General features: G+C 37.5%; 1 protein-coding gene across 6 annotated transcripts in view; it reads right to left on the reverse strand.

Moving 5' to 3' along the window:
• LOC117211202 (tyrosine-protein kinase Btk29A) overlaps positions 1 to 18,164 on the reverse strand; it is a 344,145-nt gene that overhangs the window by 89,064 nt on the left and 236,917 nt on the right. Inside the window, exon 1 of one of the 6 annotated variants that reach the window (XM_033454874.1) lies at positions 8,709 to 8,977. The exons of the other annotated variants lie outside the window; for them this stretch is intronic. Within the exon in view, the coding sequence (XP_033310765.1) occupies positions 8,709 to 8,811 (103 nt within the window). The 5' untranslated portion in view covers positions 8,812 to 8,977. Of the gene's footprint in view, positions 1 to 8,708; positions 8,978 to 18,164 lie in introns of those variants that run through there. 6 annotated transcript variants of the gene reach the window in all.

Raw genomic sequence — 18,164 nt, forward strand, 5'->3', positions numbered from 1 at the left:
CGGTTCCTTTGGAAGATGGAAAAAGAACGATGACGAAAAAGAACGGTCGAGTCTGTTGACATATGTTACACGTCAGATTTCTGTCAGACCTGTAATTTTTCGCGATCGCGTTCCTTTGTGCCCGAACGATTAACCCATTTCCGCTGAAGATCGTTCTTTGTAAGAGGAGGTGTATGAGGGTAATCGTTCAACGTTTCTACATGACGTCACGGGAAACTTGGAAAATGTAGAAGAAAATCTACGGGAACGATGTTCTGAGAACTGCGAATTCCATAAAATTGTCTACGTCCTTTTGCAAAATATTACATTTGACAATTATCATTCCGAACAAAGCTCGCACAATACTTAGTTCAGTCTGAATAAAACGAAACTTTTTCGATCTATTCCGAAAGATAACAAGAGTTTCGTCGAACTGGAAAATTCCACGAATCTGTGAAAATGTGGTCGTAAGATTTACGAAAGCGATTAAAGTTGTTCAGTTTTATGAAACAGAATAGCTAAAAAAGGAAGAGGAAAAGGAATACATTTTTACAAGCTTTGCTTTTTCGTCAAATGTTACGTAAAATGTTAGCGGCACAGCCAATTACCTTTGAAATTCTAAATTCGCCACTTATCACGTCCGTGACACCTTTTTTGGCATCGAGTCGATCACCTGAACGATGGCAGCGGCGATTTTCAAGGCTGGCGCGCCTCCTATCGACAAACTTTCTACAAGGAATCGGTGAAAAGCCGAGAAGAACGATCCTCCTTCCTCTCGCCAGCGAGGTCGTTGAACGACGCGACGACGCGACACCAGCGCCCCATTCGCTCGCCTGCTGCACACAAACGCGCGAAAGAGGAAGTGGCACTATGAAACGTATTATGAGCCGCGTTTCACACCTGTTTTATATATAGAAATACGTGCAACTATTTCTGCTGCTAGCTGTCTTACGTAATAACATAGGCCGTGAATGTTAATGCAGCTGTGGGAAATTTAAAGGTACGTAATATGTAAAAATATATGAAACATCGAAAGCGTAGCGCTCGTTGCAAAATTTCATGCGCGAGACGAATTTATGCTTAGGTTCTACATTTTCACTTGCATTTAGAAAAATATGAATTTCCATAAACATTTGTTCTTCAAACATCGTTACACGTGGCAACGAGTATAAAATGTAATTTAAAGGATCACGATACGCTACGTCCTGCCACTGATATCATGTCGACAAATTTACTTCTGATTCCGTGGAAAGAATTCTTTTTTCTTTTTAATTAACAAAACATTACAACCTTAAGCGAATAAAAAGGAAAAAAAATAGAGGAACAAAACGGTGATACGAATTCTGTGACAGCGATTGGGGTTAGGTTGAGGTTAGGTTAGGCATAAAGAATACGCGTGGATGGCTGGTCGGTGTGGAAGGTTTCGCGCGAATGTACAGTTCGTTCAATTTGACAAAACGTTCTGTTCTAAACTATTATTGGTTGGCAACTAAGTAATTGCGGACTTTTCATTAGCTGGTATTGTCGAAATCTGCAATTGCTTAGTTGCCAACCTAATATTTTAGAGTAACTAACGAATTTACACAGATGCAGGAACGAGACGCTGTGACCCGAACACGCGTAAGTCATAAAGGAACAATAAACTGTTTGTCAGGCGTGGAACACCTGACGCGTTTTGCAGGTAGATAACGAGGCAATCGCGCGGCCTTGCGTTGCAAACGACATTCGCAAGGCCACGCATGCTCATTATGTGCCCTTCGCGTACGAAAATCCACGAATCGAACACGGCAATATATCGGAGGTCGGACGAGCTTCCGCTTGTCCATGCGTCGTCGACCATCCGACGAATTTCAATGAATCGCGGACAGAAATGTAAAAAAAAACAATCATTTTCTCTGACAATACAACTCATTGATCCTTTTTTTCTTTTTCTTTTTCGCGAATGGAGATGTGTTTTTCTTTTCTTGTATCTTTTAGCCAAATTTGATTTATCTTTTATTTAAGACTTTCGCAAATGATTTTCTGGCTAATTTATTTTACCAATTACTCACAGTAGCAACGTATTTGTATATGAAACAGGATGCTGTACAGCTTAAATGTATTTATTGTTTGATTAATTAATAACTTGTTAAAGTAGAACGTTCTGGAAGCTATATGCCATTGCTAAAAAATTTAACGACAGTCGTCTTAGTTGCAAGCCCCTCGATTTTCAAAAATGCATTTTGCACAGCAAAGAGTGGTTTTTTTTTTCTTTACTACGCATGCCCTTTTTCTCTCTATCATACAGCAGACATTTTGATTGGGGTTAGGTTGAGGTTAGGTTAATTCACAACTTCTTAGAGTACAACGTTCTGGAAGTTATATCCCATTGCTAAAAAATTTAACGACAGTCGTCTTAGTTGCAAGCCCCTCGATTTTCAAAAATGCATTTTGCACAGCAAAGAATATTTTTTTTTCTTTACTACGCATGCCCTTTTTCTCTCTATCATACAGCAGACATTTTGATTGGGGTTAGGTTGAGGTTAGGTTAATTCATAACTTCTCAAAGTACAACATTCTGGAAGCTATATCCCATTGCTAAAAAAATTTAACAACAGTCGTCTTAGTTGCAAGCCCCCCGATTTTAAAAAATGCATTTTGCACAGCAAAGAATATTTTTTTTTCTTTACTACGCATGCCTTTTTTCTCGCTTCCAGACCGCAGACATTTTGATTATCCTGTTAGAAATAAGTGTGCTTACATAATAGTCGGCAGTTGTATCGCTGATGATGGAAACAAATTGGCGGCGCAACAATTATACCGTGACAGACAATTATTGACTGTGGCATTCACTACACGCCTTCCATCGTTTTCTAAGCGTTTAATGTCGTGTTTCTATAAATCGTGTCTGGTTTCGGTGATTTTGTAATCGTCTACGCGGAAACGTTCATCGCAATTGGTAACGAACGATATATCTCGGGTGTTTGGTTCGAAACGAGTGGCTCTTCTTCTCGCAGCACGACTTTCACTTTTTTTACTCGCTTTTCTTCGCTCTAGACTTGTCCTTCTACCACTTTCATATCTTACACGGTTAAAAACCTGGAAAGTTTAATCATTTCGATCTACGGAATTTTAGAAAGTTAGCTTCTTTTCGTTGCCTATGTCGATACGCAGATATTGTTCTTAAATGTTCGCTATGTGGAACATTGGCGGAAAATGGAGACGAGATCAAGTACATTTTGAAATCTAACATTTGTATGGAAGCTTTTAAAAAGTATTGGTTTGGTAACTGATACCACCTAACGACAAAACCCGCAATCACTTATTTGCAGATCACCTAACCTCAACCTAACCTCAATACGTAGAAAGTAGCAGAAAGGAAGAAACTTAAAAACTTTGTCGATAACGAACCAGAATCTAACTTGTAGGTGTTTGAAAGCTCTCAATTATATGATATTTACCACACGACTAATTATGTCTTAAATACATTCCAAAGTTGGTACTCTATCAACATCACTAAGCGAATAAAACTTCTAACCTCAAAAACTATCTACCAGCGTTTACCATACGATACATATCAGCCTTAATTTAATTAAAACACCTTCTCTTTCGCACAATTATATTATTAACTGTTTCCTTGTTATTTCACTCTTCACTGTTTACACGTATTTCATTTCTTCTTTTTATTTCAGTTAAACATCCTGTGATTATCCCATTAAACATAAAAGCTCACTCAACTTGTCCATCATTTTCAACGATTAAACAGGATTATCATTTGATAGCCGATCCACGATATTACACGTGTCCGTAGACAGAAATACCGTATGCACTTTGCGTACAAAGAAACCGCCGACGTTCCTCCACTTCCGGTTGCATTCATCCGCCTCGAGCACACGGTATACGGATCGTATAAAACGCATAAACAGAGGGAACGGAAATTGGTAATGATGAAAACGCGTAGCAGAACGATGCTTCGTGTTTTTATTACGGCGAGCCAGTCGGTTGGAAGCGTTTAAAAGAATATTCCGACTGACGGCAAGATAAATCTCGCCGCGTCGTTTCTACGATCGTTTCTATGAGAGCGGTTCTCTCTATAAAACGGATGGAACCACGAAGAATCATTTCTATGAGCGAACGTTTTTATATGAAAGAGGTGGCTTCACATAGCATCGTTTCAGCGAAACAGCGTTCCTTTATACAAAAAAAAAAAAAAAAAAAAAAAAGGAGAAGAAGAAGTGGCAGACCCATGCAAGATCTCTTAACGCTATTTTTCTGTACAAAAGATAAATCTCAGTGCAGGAAAATACATGGTAAAGAATGGAATGGGCCTTAGCAGAAAGGTAAATGGGGCTTTCGTTGAAGAGAAGCCTGTTCGGATTTTGAAATCCAGTTGAAAAGGATAACGTACCGAGTGTGTCGTTTTAACTTCGTTGCCTGGCTTTCAAGTTACTAATATTTTTTATTAATAAGAAGCTCCGTATTAAAATTCGTCCAGTGAAATCGACGAAATTTACGATGTTCGTTACTTTGTTAAATACTAATATTAAATGACCTTCGTCATTTAATAAACGAGGAAGAGGATATATTTGCAGATTTGAACGAATTATTCGCGGCTGATTTGCGAACAAAAGTGGAAGCAGAAATTCGAAGGCTTGTCCTTGAATGTTGATGCAGCTCGGAGATATTCTAGTCGCTCGGTGAAATTTGACTTTCAAATAATTATAAATTGCCTTGCCTCGTACGATTCGTCGTTTCGCATAAGCTACAGTGCTACAGATAAATAAACCGAAGTGTACAATTTCACCGAGAAAAAAGCGAAAAGAAATATAAATAAAAAATTGTTACTTATACGCTTGATATTTGAAAGTATATTCTATGATGTATCGTTTTCCAAGATGATATGTAAATATGTTGAAGACTTTCTTGATTATTTCAAAAGTAATATCTTAAAACGATATTTAATATTTCGTAGCGTTTCGTACATTCGGAATTTTGACAATAGCAACATGCAAAAAGCAGTCTGAAAGCGGAAAGAAAGTTTCGAAATGAGACGTACTCTGTCGTTTCCATAACCTACACGCGGCTCTGACATCTACTTTGAATATTACACGTGCCGAACGAGACTCGTCGAAATGTCAAGTAACCTTCGCTATTCCAATCAACTTGTATACGAGCACGTTTCCGGCCTGCCGCTCAATTTCGCCTGAAATTGCACGCGCCATGAAAAAGTAAATTCTTTGTCAGCCATAAAAATATCCCGTCTGTCACCTATAGGTCCAGCCACCATCTTTTCACCAGCTATAATCTATGGCGAATAGAAACGAAAATGGCCGACCGACACGCGAAGTCTAATAGTAGGTCAACGCACTATTGCGTTATCCTATTGGTGTGTTAATCAACAATAGAACAAATAGAACAAATTCCGGAAACTTTTTGTTTTTAGTATATCTAAAAATTGGCAAGCGCTGCTTTTAGGAAAATCAATTTTAACGAAAATGTAAACATGATTGGCACAGTGAGTAGTAGAAAAATATTAATACAGGTTAGGTTTTCCTGTGAAACATACAATTTTTTTCGTAACACATATACTTTTGTGTAAAAAATTTCAACGTTTCGTAATTTATTAGCTTGAAGCAGCTGTATAGTGACACGTACACAGTCGATCGCGTTTTCAACGAAATTTCACATTTCGATTACAGTTTCTCTTCGAACCGCTTATCATCGTAAATCGTAATTAGCTCGTAATAATTAGTTGTTTGAAATTAAACGAGTTCGAAGCTCGTTACGGGTTTAAGTAACCGTTTGACTCGTTCCTTTGGAAGTAACTACACGTTAGTACGTTAGATATGGGGAATGGCGGATGAATTGGAACGAAGAGTACGGGACAGAATGGCGCTCTTGACATTAGGCGTGGCAAGAAAGTTGCGATTCCGTTCTCGTAAGAGCGCACGGTATCGTGACGGTAATGTGTTCGGTTGTGGTTGCTTCGTGCCGTGGAAATTATCGTAGCGGTCGCATAAACAGTTTGTTTTAGTCGTAATGGCGTTTGTATGCATCGCAGCTAGCTTTCAAGACTTTAGTTTCAACGAACGATAGATTATTATTAACAACAACACGAAGCAGGACCGTTAACGTCTCTGACGAATCGAAAAGAAAAATCATACAGACGATTAATTTGTAATATTCTCGTCAAGTTTGAGAAATTTTCGAAAGATTGAGGAACGCGATTAAACTGAAATGATCCGTAGCAGCATCGAATTGCGAAATCACACACGAAATCAAATCTGCCATCTGAAAAAAATTGCGTCGAACAATGTAGAAAATTACCGAAGAATCCACGTTTTCTACCAATTGCACAATCTACCGTGTTTTGACCTTTCCATACGATCCCTCTCTCCGCTTATTTCTCGGCTACAATCGCTCGTGCGCGTTACATAAAATTCAATAATTACCCAATGATTGGCATCGAATTCGAATTCGATATACGTATCTGTATTCGATCGTTTCTATCGATCGCGATATCACGTGTCCGTTCTGCAGGCGTCGAAAACAAGAAAGTTGTGTGCTCTCATGCGCGTCTCATGGTGTCTGTGTGACCTTTCGTGTTTTGCGTAACCGATATTCCAATATGAATACAATCGAGCGAGGCGCGTGGATGCTTTCGACCGAGATAAACCGAAGAATGGCGAAAAAACGCGACGAAGAAACCAATCGAGCATCTGGTCGATCTTTCTTACAACCCTCGATCGATTCTCCGTGTATTACGTAAAATTAATTTTACATAACCTACAGAAATTTTTGAAGATTACGATTCGTATCGATTTTAGGCGCGGTTCGCCGAGGATAAATTTCACGCTTGTATACAACACCGTTGTGTGTCTAAAAGTAATTTCTTTCTGACGTTTCGCCAGCTTTGTAGTTGGAATTTAAAAACGCAGTGAAACGATGCCTCGAACAGTGTAGCGTACAACAGCGTTAAGCGTGAAAATTCGAGCCGGCAAACCTTCGAGTCTTTTACTCGAAGATAGATTTGTTATTAGAATGATTTGTTGCTTGGATTTGTTATTACAGTGATTTAACTATTATATGGTTATTAAGTCATCATGCAACGTTTATATGCAAATTTCTCCACCAGCGATGCAAACGTGATTGTAATTTAACAAATAACACTTGCAAGGCCGCATATAAACGAGCAACGTAACGTGGCTTTCAATTTGGCAAGTATATATTTTTAAGGCTCGTTAAAGGCGAGCAACGCGAAATCGTTGGAATTTCGTAATTGTGACGCCACGCAATTTCGTAGCTTTATATTATAGCAGGATTACAAGCTTGTGTGCGTTGAACCATTATGTCCGTTACAGACCACGTGTTGTGTCGTGATTTCGCGTGTTATAGCGATATCGCGTGGCACTTTGACGAACTAATATCTTTAACAATAATCTTAGTATTTTGAATACAATTTTAATAATAATATCAACGCGTAAATGCCGTGTTATTTTGTCGTGATTATTAACTCACTATCACTTATTTACACCGATATTCAATTCTACATGTTCTAGGAAATTATTAAAATTACTGTCCTGGCAATGCTCATTCCACTGCAAAGCGGAATATTTCTGATGTTGAGAAGCGAAAATGAGATTTATAAGGAAAAAACGTTTAGAATTATAAAAATCAGTCGCCTGATTTACACGGCTAATTAAACGACGTTGTCACGATTAATAAACCGAAGGAAATTAAATCGATTTCCTGGCACTCGCGTACACGCGTTTGGCTTTTCCCGAACGTTTGAGATAAGCGATTATCGTGGCTCGCTATCGTATTTGGTGCCAAATCGATACTGTAAGATTTGATAAAAATCTTAAGCGTTTAATTGTACAGTCGATACGCCTAATTTCCGAAAAGCTGCTTTCTTACAGTTACGACATTTATCTTGCGTAAAATCAAATAAAATCGAAAGTAATTTTCCACATCGAAACTGAATGTCTTCATTTCTTATTCGATGAACAAGTTCCCTTAAAATTAATGATTCAGAATTTGAACATTAGCAATATACTTAATAATTATGAATTTGCTATTCTTAAAAAAAGAAGAAAAAATATTGTTGAAATTAAACACTTTGAGGTTAAAAGTTGTCCATAAAATATCTAATTATGAATTTATTATCCGGTAAAAAGAATAATTAATCTTGAAATGAACACCACAGAATTGAAAAATTGACAATGTCATTTACAATGATATTCACAGTTTAGAGTCTTAAATCAAAATTCTTAAAATTAAGCTCGCCTATGTATTAGGTTATCCGAAAAGTTTCTTTCGTTTCATAAAATGACAATAAATGAACAACAATTTCTGTTTCATATTATTTTATTGAATTAGGTGTGATCCATTTCGTTCTATTCCTATTATTATGTTCGTGCATAATTCAATAAATTAATATGAAACAAAAAACATTGTGCGTCTATTATTTCCTTATCAAACGGAAGAAACTTTTCGGATAACCTAACATAAAGTACGAAGGTTGGACAAAATAATTTAGACACCTCGTATGCGTCATATATGTATGTATACATGTATATACATACATTTTGTTCGATCCCTGTTTCCCTCTTTATTGCTAAAACTTTTAACTTTTCAACGTAGAAGACACTTTCTGAATTTATAAAGAAAAATTGTTTAAATATAATACTAGAACACAGTGGAGATACGTAGGGTGAAATACGAGTAGATTAAATATAATTAAAACATACCAGAATTGGTGTGACCGTGTCCAGCGCTGGTGCTATTCGTCGCCGAGTGAACAGCGTTGGTCGCCGCGTTCGCGACATGCTTCAACGCGCTTATCACCATCATATCTTTTATCACACTCGAATCTCCGGCTATCCCATGCAGGATATCCAGGAACACGATATCCAAACAACTATCCTCGACCGACGTAAAACCAACCGAATTACCTTGAAACTTCCAACAATCGGAAAATCAACATTCTCACCATCTTAAAATTTCTCCATTGCGATTTTCACAGCCGTGTATTGTTTGAAATATCGTTCAAAAAATCGGTTTTAACGAGATATTACAAACATCTATATTAAACTATAACTTTGCTATTATTATTAAATGTCCTAATGTTTATAGCATTTACTAGAATATTAAGTACTTTCCTGTGAATATATTTCTGCGTTAAATTAACCTTTAGATCTAAGAACGGATTACAAACACGAATTCGTTGAACTTCGTACTTAAAATCTCGTTGGATCGTTCGCAAGTTTTATGCAACCGATCTGCACAGAAAGGTGGAAGAACGCATGAAAGACGTGGGCCAAGTATAACGTAAAACGAAACAGCCGATCGTGACTGTCGTCTAGGCTCGACTAAATCGTTCCAGCACGTAGAGAACGCGAAAGCCAGCGCTGCCATCACGCACACACACACACACGCACATGGGAGCAAGGTGCCGCCCCTCTTCTTCTTTCGGCCTTCTTCATCGCAGTTTCACCTTCACGGAAGTCTTGCGAACCAGGCTGACGCGTGTAGGTGTTGGACAACACCGGTGGATCCACTCTATTTCGCCAGCTGGAGGCGGATGACCTGCGAACGTTACACGCCGCAGGCTTTGCGATAATCGAATTGTTAGGCTCGACGATTCCGCGTTTTCGACCTAGTTCATCTGACCTAGTCCAGACATCCCTGTGATATCCTCTTCCTGGACCAACGAGCGTGTACACTTTCAGAGAGATATGTAGTGAGGTTATAAAGTAAAGCATTGTGTACTATAATATAAGACAGCAATACGGTAGAATAACACGTTGGGTGTGAGGGTTATACAGTGGCTACGAAAAGTATTATTTTGCAACGAAGCGTCTTTTTATTTGCTTCTACGTTTAATTTTCATAATATCGAAGCTTTGTTGTCGCATGAAAGCACTGCCGGATGGTACGACGTTTAATGTACTTGGGTTTAATTAATTAGCGTGAACGACGCGATAAGTAGAATGATGTGCAAACATATTTTTACATCTTCATGCTTCTTTAGTTTCGATAGAGATGCATCGTGCTGTCTCATGCACGCGTTTAGAGATTTATTTCTGCAGTGATATATACTTCCGATAAATCGTTGTGAAATTTACATATAAACGTTAGATGATGGTTTCACTCGTAACTGGTAAAGTGGGACTTATCAGATTTCAATCATTCTTATTTTTATATGTGGAAAAAATGTGAAATTTCTGTATGATGAAAACTTCCACCATTTAAATTTCAATAATTTAAAGTTCTCTATAAAGAATACCAAATGATCACGTATTTTTAGAGCGTAGGAAATTTTGTTCAATATATTACGAACAAAAGAACAGTCCTGGAATGAGTACAGATGCTTATTAACATTAACATCTGAACAATTTTCTAACCTTATTTTATTTCTTCCACTGACTATACATCGAGCCTTGACTCGATAAATGGCGGACAATATCGAGGCTGACAGACTTGTTTGGGGACTTCTCGTAAGAACGATTCATCTTTCTTATGGTTTCTGTGCTAGCGTGTGGTAAAGTTTTTTTAAAGATAACAAGGAGTTTACCGACTACCAGATATCGAATTACGCTGTGCCACGTTTTACAAGAAATACGAGTAGCACTGAATTTGTAAATTCTATGTTTTTGGGCTTATTTCTTATTTCTTAATAGATCTGTGACGGCACTCGACAGCACAAATACCGCCACTCGACACAACAACTAACGGTAGCGCAGTGGTTAGCGCATTAGATTACGAACGTTCGGAACGCGGGATCGAATCCCGGCGACGAAGTCCGATTTTTCTTCCACGATTCTAAAACAGGAAGAAAATAATATAGCAGTACCCCCAGCAGTGACATCTACAGCCACCAGCCACGATCATTACGGACACGACATATTCACCTCAGATCTAAGTTGTGTTGTCGCTGGTTCTACGTTCCTGTTTTTATTTGAAAATTATTTTCTCACACGAATCCGATCGTTTCCGAGTTTCATCAAACGTCAGGCTCAGACTCGTTGACGCAAGCGATCCGCTAAGACCGAGGTTAATAAAATTGCATTTGCGTGGATAAGTATCGGCTGCGTGAATTCCTCGACGCGAGAACCTTAACGGGGTTAATTGGTTTCCACGCGATTACACGAGTGAAGCGTCTGGGAAAAGGATACTCACGAAAACGATATTTCCTTTTTCGAGTGTCTGGAAGCCAGACGAAAATCGTGGTTCACGGGGGAATTTCGAGTTAATTAGCCGTTGCGATACGTATAAGGCACGCAACCGCGATTCGTTTGATTTTCGTAATCGGCATGGGTCACCGGTTTCGATTTGTGGAACACCCGTCCTTTTTCTCGATCGAACCGTTTGACACTGATTTGTTCGCAGATATTTTTCGCGGCTTGGTGTACTATTTAATTTTATCTGAATTTCGTTAATAACTTTGCTGTAGAATTTTGTTTATTGGTTTTCTGAAAGTCAGCGAGTCATATGTACACACGTTAAGTATAATGTCAGGAATTTTGTATTTGATTAGACAGTTAACTGCGTTCGACTTGTGTGTACGTCAATGCAAAACTATATTTCGGCGCTGTTAACGCGTGTACTCGTCGTGTAAAACAAAAAGTTACCATTTACTATAAAATCTCAAAATTTTAGTAAAAAATAATATGAATGACATTTAGTGGCATGTTTCTTGTATACTTTTAGTAAAATTGTGTATTTTATAAAAAAGAAAATGTAGAAAGAAAAAGTTTGATTATTTGATTACTGTTTTTTATAAATTGAGTATAAATAAAAGATTATTTTCCTCAATGCATTGGCTGTTACCCGAATTCCTTTGTGTACTTTATTATTTTGGGGCAATTTTTAAGCTTTTAATAACAATACCTTTTTTCAACAATGAATCGTTAATTTTTTGTCGAATAAACATTTTTTGTCGACGTGTATATTCGTTATTACTTGATTTATGTATTTATGTTAACTAGATATTCATATTATCATGGATTTCTTCTTTATCGAATTGTTTGATTTTATAAAAAGTAATATAATTTCACAATCTTAGGAAAAGTCATGATTTATACAATTCTACTTAAAAAATGAATCATGGGATAGACAGTATATCCTTTATCCTGCAACCCCTATTTTCCAATTTTCTTTTCAAATTTAATTTCCAGTAAAATCTATCTGTTCTCTACCTAATCCTGCGATGTAAACAAATACTCTTACGCATACACAAATATAACCAGTGAATACAGCACTAATAAAAAACTGCATATATCATTCGATAACACGCTAATCGCTAAAACTACCTTTACCTTCCAGTAAATACAAAAAGCAGAGAAAACAGAGTGCATCGTCTTATCGATCGGATTTTGAAAACTAAACGAATAAAGTTTGACACAAAAGCCATCAACCGCCGTTGCAGCGGAGCGTTTGTCGTCCCCAGGCGATACGCGATAATCCGTCGGGCGATCGGTGGTCTGTTTACTTCGGTAACGTTACTCGATACTCTGGTGGTAACCCAAGAGCAAACCGAGTGCCGACGGGCTGCGTGCCCCCACGATCCTTCATTCGAATTAATACGGCACCAGACGCTGGGCATCGTGCGCGGTTGGTGAACGGAGGCAGGAGTCGGGTTTCATTTGCACAGGTAAAGCTCCCGTGAGCCAGGCAGGTGAACAAATCGAGGAACAAGAAAAATATTACGCGACCACCTACCTTACCGCTTGTTGCACAGCCATATCCTTCTTTCTCGCCACGTCGCTGACATGATTTTACTTTTCAACGTTACGCCGCGCTACGGAGCGGTACAAAAGTAGTGCGCGATCCAACGTTTCCATATATCTTGTTTATTTGAAGAGAAAAATCGCCGGGAAAAAATTCCACGAGCATTCCATGGTAATGGCAGTGTGGGAACCAAGTGTCGGATTTAATTGTTTATCAAGGAACAGTCCTGTTTCGTAATCGCTGAAACGCGCTAGTAAATGGAAACTGCACAACGCTTAATGTTACGTCGTACAGTGTACAAGGCTTGAAATTAAAGTGACATTTATATGGAAGTGATGTAATATACGTAATATATAGACACAATACGTATTAGCATGTAAGTGATTGATTTTGATGATAGTGATCAACCACGCTGCTCTAGGGTCAAGATTAGTTGGGATGAGATCGCACATCACAGAATTTGTATTTCAAATTCCTTTTTATCGTCTTATAGATAGCTAGAAAATAAAATTCTTATAGTAGGAACGAAATACAAAAGTCCATATGAAAAACCAATTTACTGTCGTTCAAAATTCAGATCATACTTTACGTTAATTTTCAACTGCAACTTTGTCATCATTTCTCCACTTCTTTTTCTTCGGTTACATCGAGCCTCGCAATTGAAATTGTAATTATAACTCGCAAAGCGGTCCGTAATTCATATTCAGATTGAAATTTTTCATTGAAGTATCTCAGTCACGAAGAATTCAATATATTTCTATTTCGTCATTCGAGAATCATTTCTCCATTGTAGCGGCCCTCGACAACAAAGCTTTCCAACGGTTTTGTCGGTATAAAGTATATCACCGAAGCGTAAATGCCGACAGGCCTAATGAGCCATCGATATCCCTACGGTCCTTTCGTCGAATATTTCGAAGAAGGCGTACGTGGCAACGATCGCGAACGTCTAAAGAAAGCGTGAGTAGTGGGGATATTGAGGGGCGACAAAAAGAAACAGTTGAGTTGTAACCGAGAAGCGAGAATAGTCAGTTAGAATCGAGAGTTGTACGTAAAGAGTGGGAAGCGAGAATTGTTAATAAATATACTGTTAAACACCGCCGAGTATTTCTTTGGCACCACTCTACACGTCCTACACTAAAATCACCTCACCATGTTCAGTATCGCATATTATTAATAAAAGTTATATGAAAAGGATATCGAATGTTGTTTTCCTACGCGAGCTTTCAATTTTTCATCGCGTCACTTTTGCATTCACCTATCGAACTCAGGCTGCGTGCGAAATAAATAATATGCAACTGGAATCCTGTTCCAGTGTATCTCCTCATGCATATTCCAATACTTCCAGTTAGAGACAGATGCGGAAGATTCCCGGCGTTTCCTCACGGGGCACCGTACATTTTTACGATTACATTCTATTCCAGGCATGCTTCACGCCCGGTGATAGCAATGTAGCGATACATGAGTCAACGGAAGATGCGAATCGGCAGAGACTCGTATTGTTGTGCCTTGCAGTGCCAACGTTGTTTTAGTTTGCTAAGTCTAAAAGTAAACAAACTCCGAACAAAACATTATCGCTGTTATTTCTAATCGTCAACAGGAGTTATAGAACTTTTTGTAATACCACCGGTCGATACAAATAGACAAACGTGCTCTCTAGGACAGTCATTATAGCGAGACACACAGTCAAATAGCACAAAGGATATAACCTAACAAACACGAAAATGGTACCCCGCTGGGGGTAGCCACCCACATGTTATATTATTATACCACTAAGCTATAATATTTTACCAAATGTCCTACTGGACAAATTGTAAAATTTAAATAAATAAATAAATAAATGAAAAAAAACAGTCAAATAGCGAGCGACGATTGCGACCGCCAGACACTATCCCTGTACTTGTATTTAAAATGATTTTAATATACACTGACTATTACAATTTTATCACTCGTCTGTTTAATAAACCAACACGTACTATTGAGATATGTGTAACTTTGTGTGCTACACGATATTAACCGCATAGTAGTGACATACATATATGAATATGAGTGTGTGTGGGAGTACGTGCGTGCGCAGCGTGTGGTAAGACAGAAGAATGCAACTGTTGCGTACGCATGGTGATGAAAAAGATGGCGAGAGAAAGAGAGTGATGAGATGCGTGCAATGTGTATCTACGAACATCTTGTAAATCACATACTGGATAAATCTGAAACTATTTTAATATCATTTCTACATGTAATGTAAATGTTCCTATACATTTATTTCGGCGACTAAGATCCACAATTCTCAACAGGTATAACAATTCACCTCAACAATAATGTTCTCTTCTTTATCGTTCGCTTCGCTTATCGTAAATTTCTCGTAAATTGGCCGGCTTTTGCCAAACCGCGACGCAAGATTTGCGGTTATAGTAATAAACGAGCCGTATTTAATAAAACTGAGAAGATCGGAGGACGAAGAGTATATTGGAACAGTAGCAAAGCACTATCCTCCTCTTTCCTCGGTTCTCCTGCCTCTCGAAATCGAATCCCATCAGCGTCACCGCGCAAGTGGCTTCACTTCAAAATTCAATGATCTTCTCCAGCTTTCCGAGCACGAGCCACCGCGGACAGAATCACCGTCCAGATATATCAACCCCGGGTCGCTCCTTTCTCCGTTCCTCCATTCTATTATCGGCAGAGAATGTACGCGTTGTTCGGGAGGAATGATAACTCGCGCCGGAACAACCGACGAGAATTCTTTCTCAAGAGTCCTTGCTCTTCTCCGGCAGTTTGATATCGAAATTAGAATTTTTTCCATTTTCTTCGGGATTAAATTTGAAATTTATAAATTTGAATTTTAAAATAGAATTTGCTCGATTGTATCTTTCGCTTTTAATCGATTCTTCAAGTACCAGCAGTATTTTTATAAATCGTCCCCTCCAAACGGAAGAAAGCAGCAAAATTAAATACGACAGCGTTAGTAATAGAGTAATAAAATATATATTGGTTAAGTAAAAATAGTTAATGAATAAGAATATTAGACGAATGGATATTATAATTTTCGAATGAAATTTGATGAGCGATTTGCCTGTCTCGAACTTGGTTCAAATCTGGTTAATCTCTTCGACTGAATATTCATAACAAAATTGATGAATATTGATCGATGTGATGAAATATAGGAACAGTAATATTTCCGGAAGCGTGTAAATTGGTATAAAACTAAGGTAGCAAAAAAGTATACAAAATTATCAGAAAGATGCAAAACTACGTTTCATAGAAAAAAAATATGGGGAAACTACGTTCCATAGGACAAATGCATAAAACTACATGTTAGTGGCAGAAATAGCAGAAAAGATATTATTAAAAAATATTAATAATTATTGTTGCATATCATGTTCTCTAACTCATGATTATTGTAAGATATGTAATATATATTAGAATATTTTCCTACTGTATGAAGCACATGTTATACATTTGTAATTATTAAAAACTTACTAATTACTCGGTGGTATTTTCAGTGAAATCTATAGTGAGTCTACGAACCACATTTCTTACCTAATTTCTACAGACATACTAACACGTATTACATTGTCGTTATCATTATATAACTATAAAATGTCTCATTGTAAGATACCCTGTGTCTTTGTCTCTCACAACATCACCAAGGTTAAATACGTGCAGCAATATCATTAATCAATGTCACAAAATACGTACTGGTACGTGCCCTCGTATCTCGTTTCTTTCCTACAAAACTTTAATCACATGCTGGTTTCTTCATTTGTTTTTTTCTCGGCATCTTTAAAATTCCACAATTCCAAGAAACACGTTACTACAAAAAACGCTACACTATTATATATATATTTACAATATCAATATATTACAATAGTATATATATATATATATTTCTATCAAACTACAAGAACCATTATACATTTCATAACTATAAAACCACTCAGTAGCATTCAATTTTGGTATGTTGTATTGCATATTTTTGTACGTTAAACAATTTGTTCTTTCTTCTTCCCCAAGAGGAACAGATTGTATTGCTTCGAAAAACGAAAAAGGTTGGAAGGTTAGTTCGTTCTTCCTTCACAACTATATTTAGTTGGCAACTAAGTAACCTAACCACAACCTAACCCTAACTAACTTAGTTGCCAACCTAATACAGCGTAACAGAATATTTTATTACACAAAAACGAAAATTGCAATCGGATGTAATCAGATTTTGTTGCATCGTATCTCGTACTTAAGAACTAATTTTAGTATAGTTTAATAGTTACGAGTAGACTGTGGATTTTCATGCATCTGCAGGAAATCTGAAAGTGGAAAATTGCACAGGATATGAGACAATATATCAAATATTCAAAATATAGTGCCTTCTATAATACTCGACAGCTAAAACAATTTTTCTACCGAGATTCTACTTTTCTAATTATACTCACAATAAATATGAATATGCATAAAAATTCTCATTTAGAGACGCAACGCTATCACAGACGACCCGTATCGTCTTAATGACTATCGTGTGAGAAAATAACTTGTAATAAGAAATCGTGGACTGTTTTATCAACCGTGTATCTGCACTATATTTCATCATCTCTATTCTTCTCGAACCGTGACAGAGTCTATTACGTTTCATTACTTATGGTGGAATCGAGGCGATTCGTTACGGCAGAGGCGACATCTCGATTCTTGACTGCGAACGGCCATGAAAAATTAGCAAACGGACAGTAGGAGCGTAATTTTCCGGCCGTCTGATTTTCCAAGCCGAGAATTCACCGGCAACGTAATGCGATACGAAGTTGAGGCGTTGCAGGCGCAAATGAAATTACGAGTTGCCGGCCCCCAGGTATCGAACTTCCGGCTGTAAAGGGGCCGAGAAAACTTGCCCTGGCCGATTAGTTCGGCGAAGTTAGCTCGTTGCATATTACGCGTGATAAAAACTTGCTTTAACGAACCTCGAATATACGATGCTCGGTTATTACGTATTTCTGGCTGTTCTGATGATAGTTGCAAACTGGCCGAATATAATTCCTTTGTTCCTTCGTGATTACGTGGTTTATGAAACTATTAATTTAATATCCAGCTGGTACACTGATGAATTCCTTTTAGTAGCTTGCGTTTTGTTTCGAAGTTCAAAAACGTGGAAAGTTAAAATTGAATTCGAAGACTTGAATTTGACAATTCGAAGAAAGTGTGAAAAAATTTCGATTTCAATTTTATTCGGATAGAAATTTGTTACGAAGATTATATTTAAATTCGAAGATCCAAATTCGCACGTGAAAACTGGAATTTGTATCTAATAATGACAAATCTCAATTTCAAGACTTGGGTTTGCAGATCAATTTATTATATGAATTTACATTTAAATTTGAGAACTTGAATTTGAGTCTGAACATTTGAATTTGTATTTAGAAATTTAAACTTATATTTGGAAACTTGAATTTCAGCCAGAGTTTGAATTTGGTGTCTGATAACCTCGTGTTCATCAAGCAT

Source organism: Bombus bifarius, unplaced genomic scaffold, assembly GCF_011952205.1.
Source record: "Bombus bifarius isolate JDL3187 unplaced genomic scaffold, Bbif_JDL3187 scf7180000008218, whole genome shotgun sequence".
In the NCBI taxonomy this organism is placed as follows: Eukaryota; Metazoa; Arthropoda; class Insecta; order Hymenoptera; family Apidae; genus Bombus; species Bombus bifarius.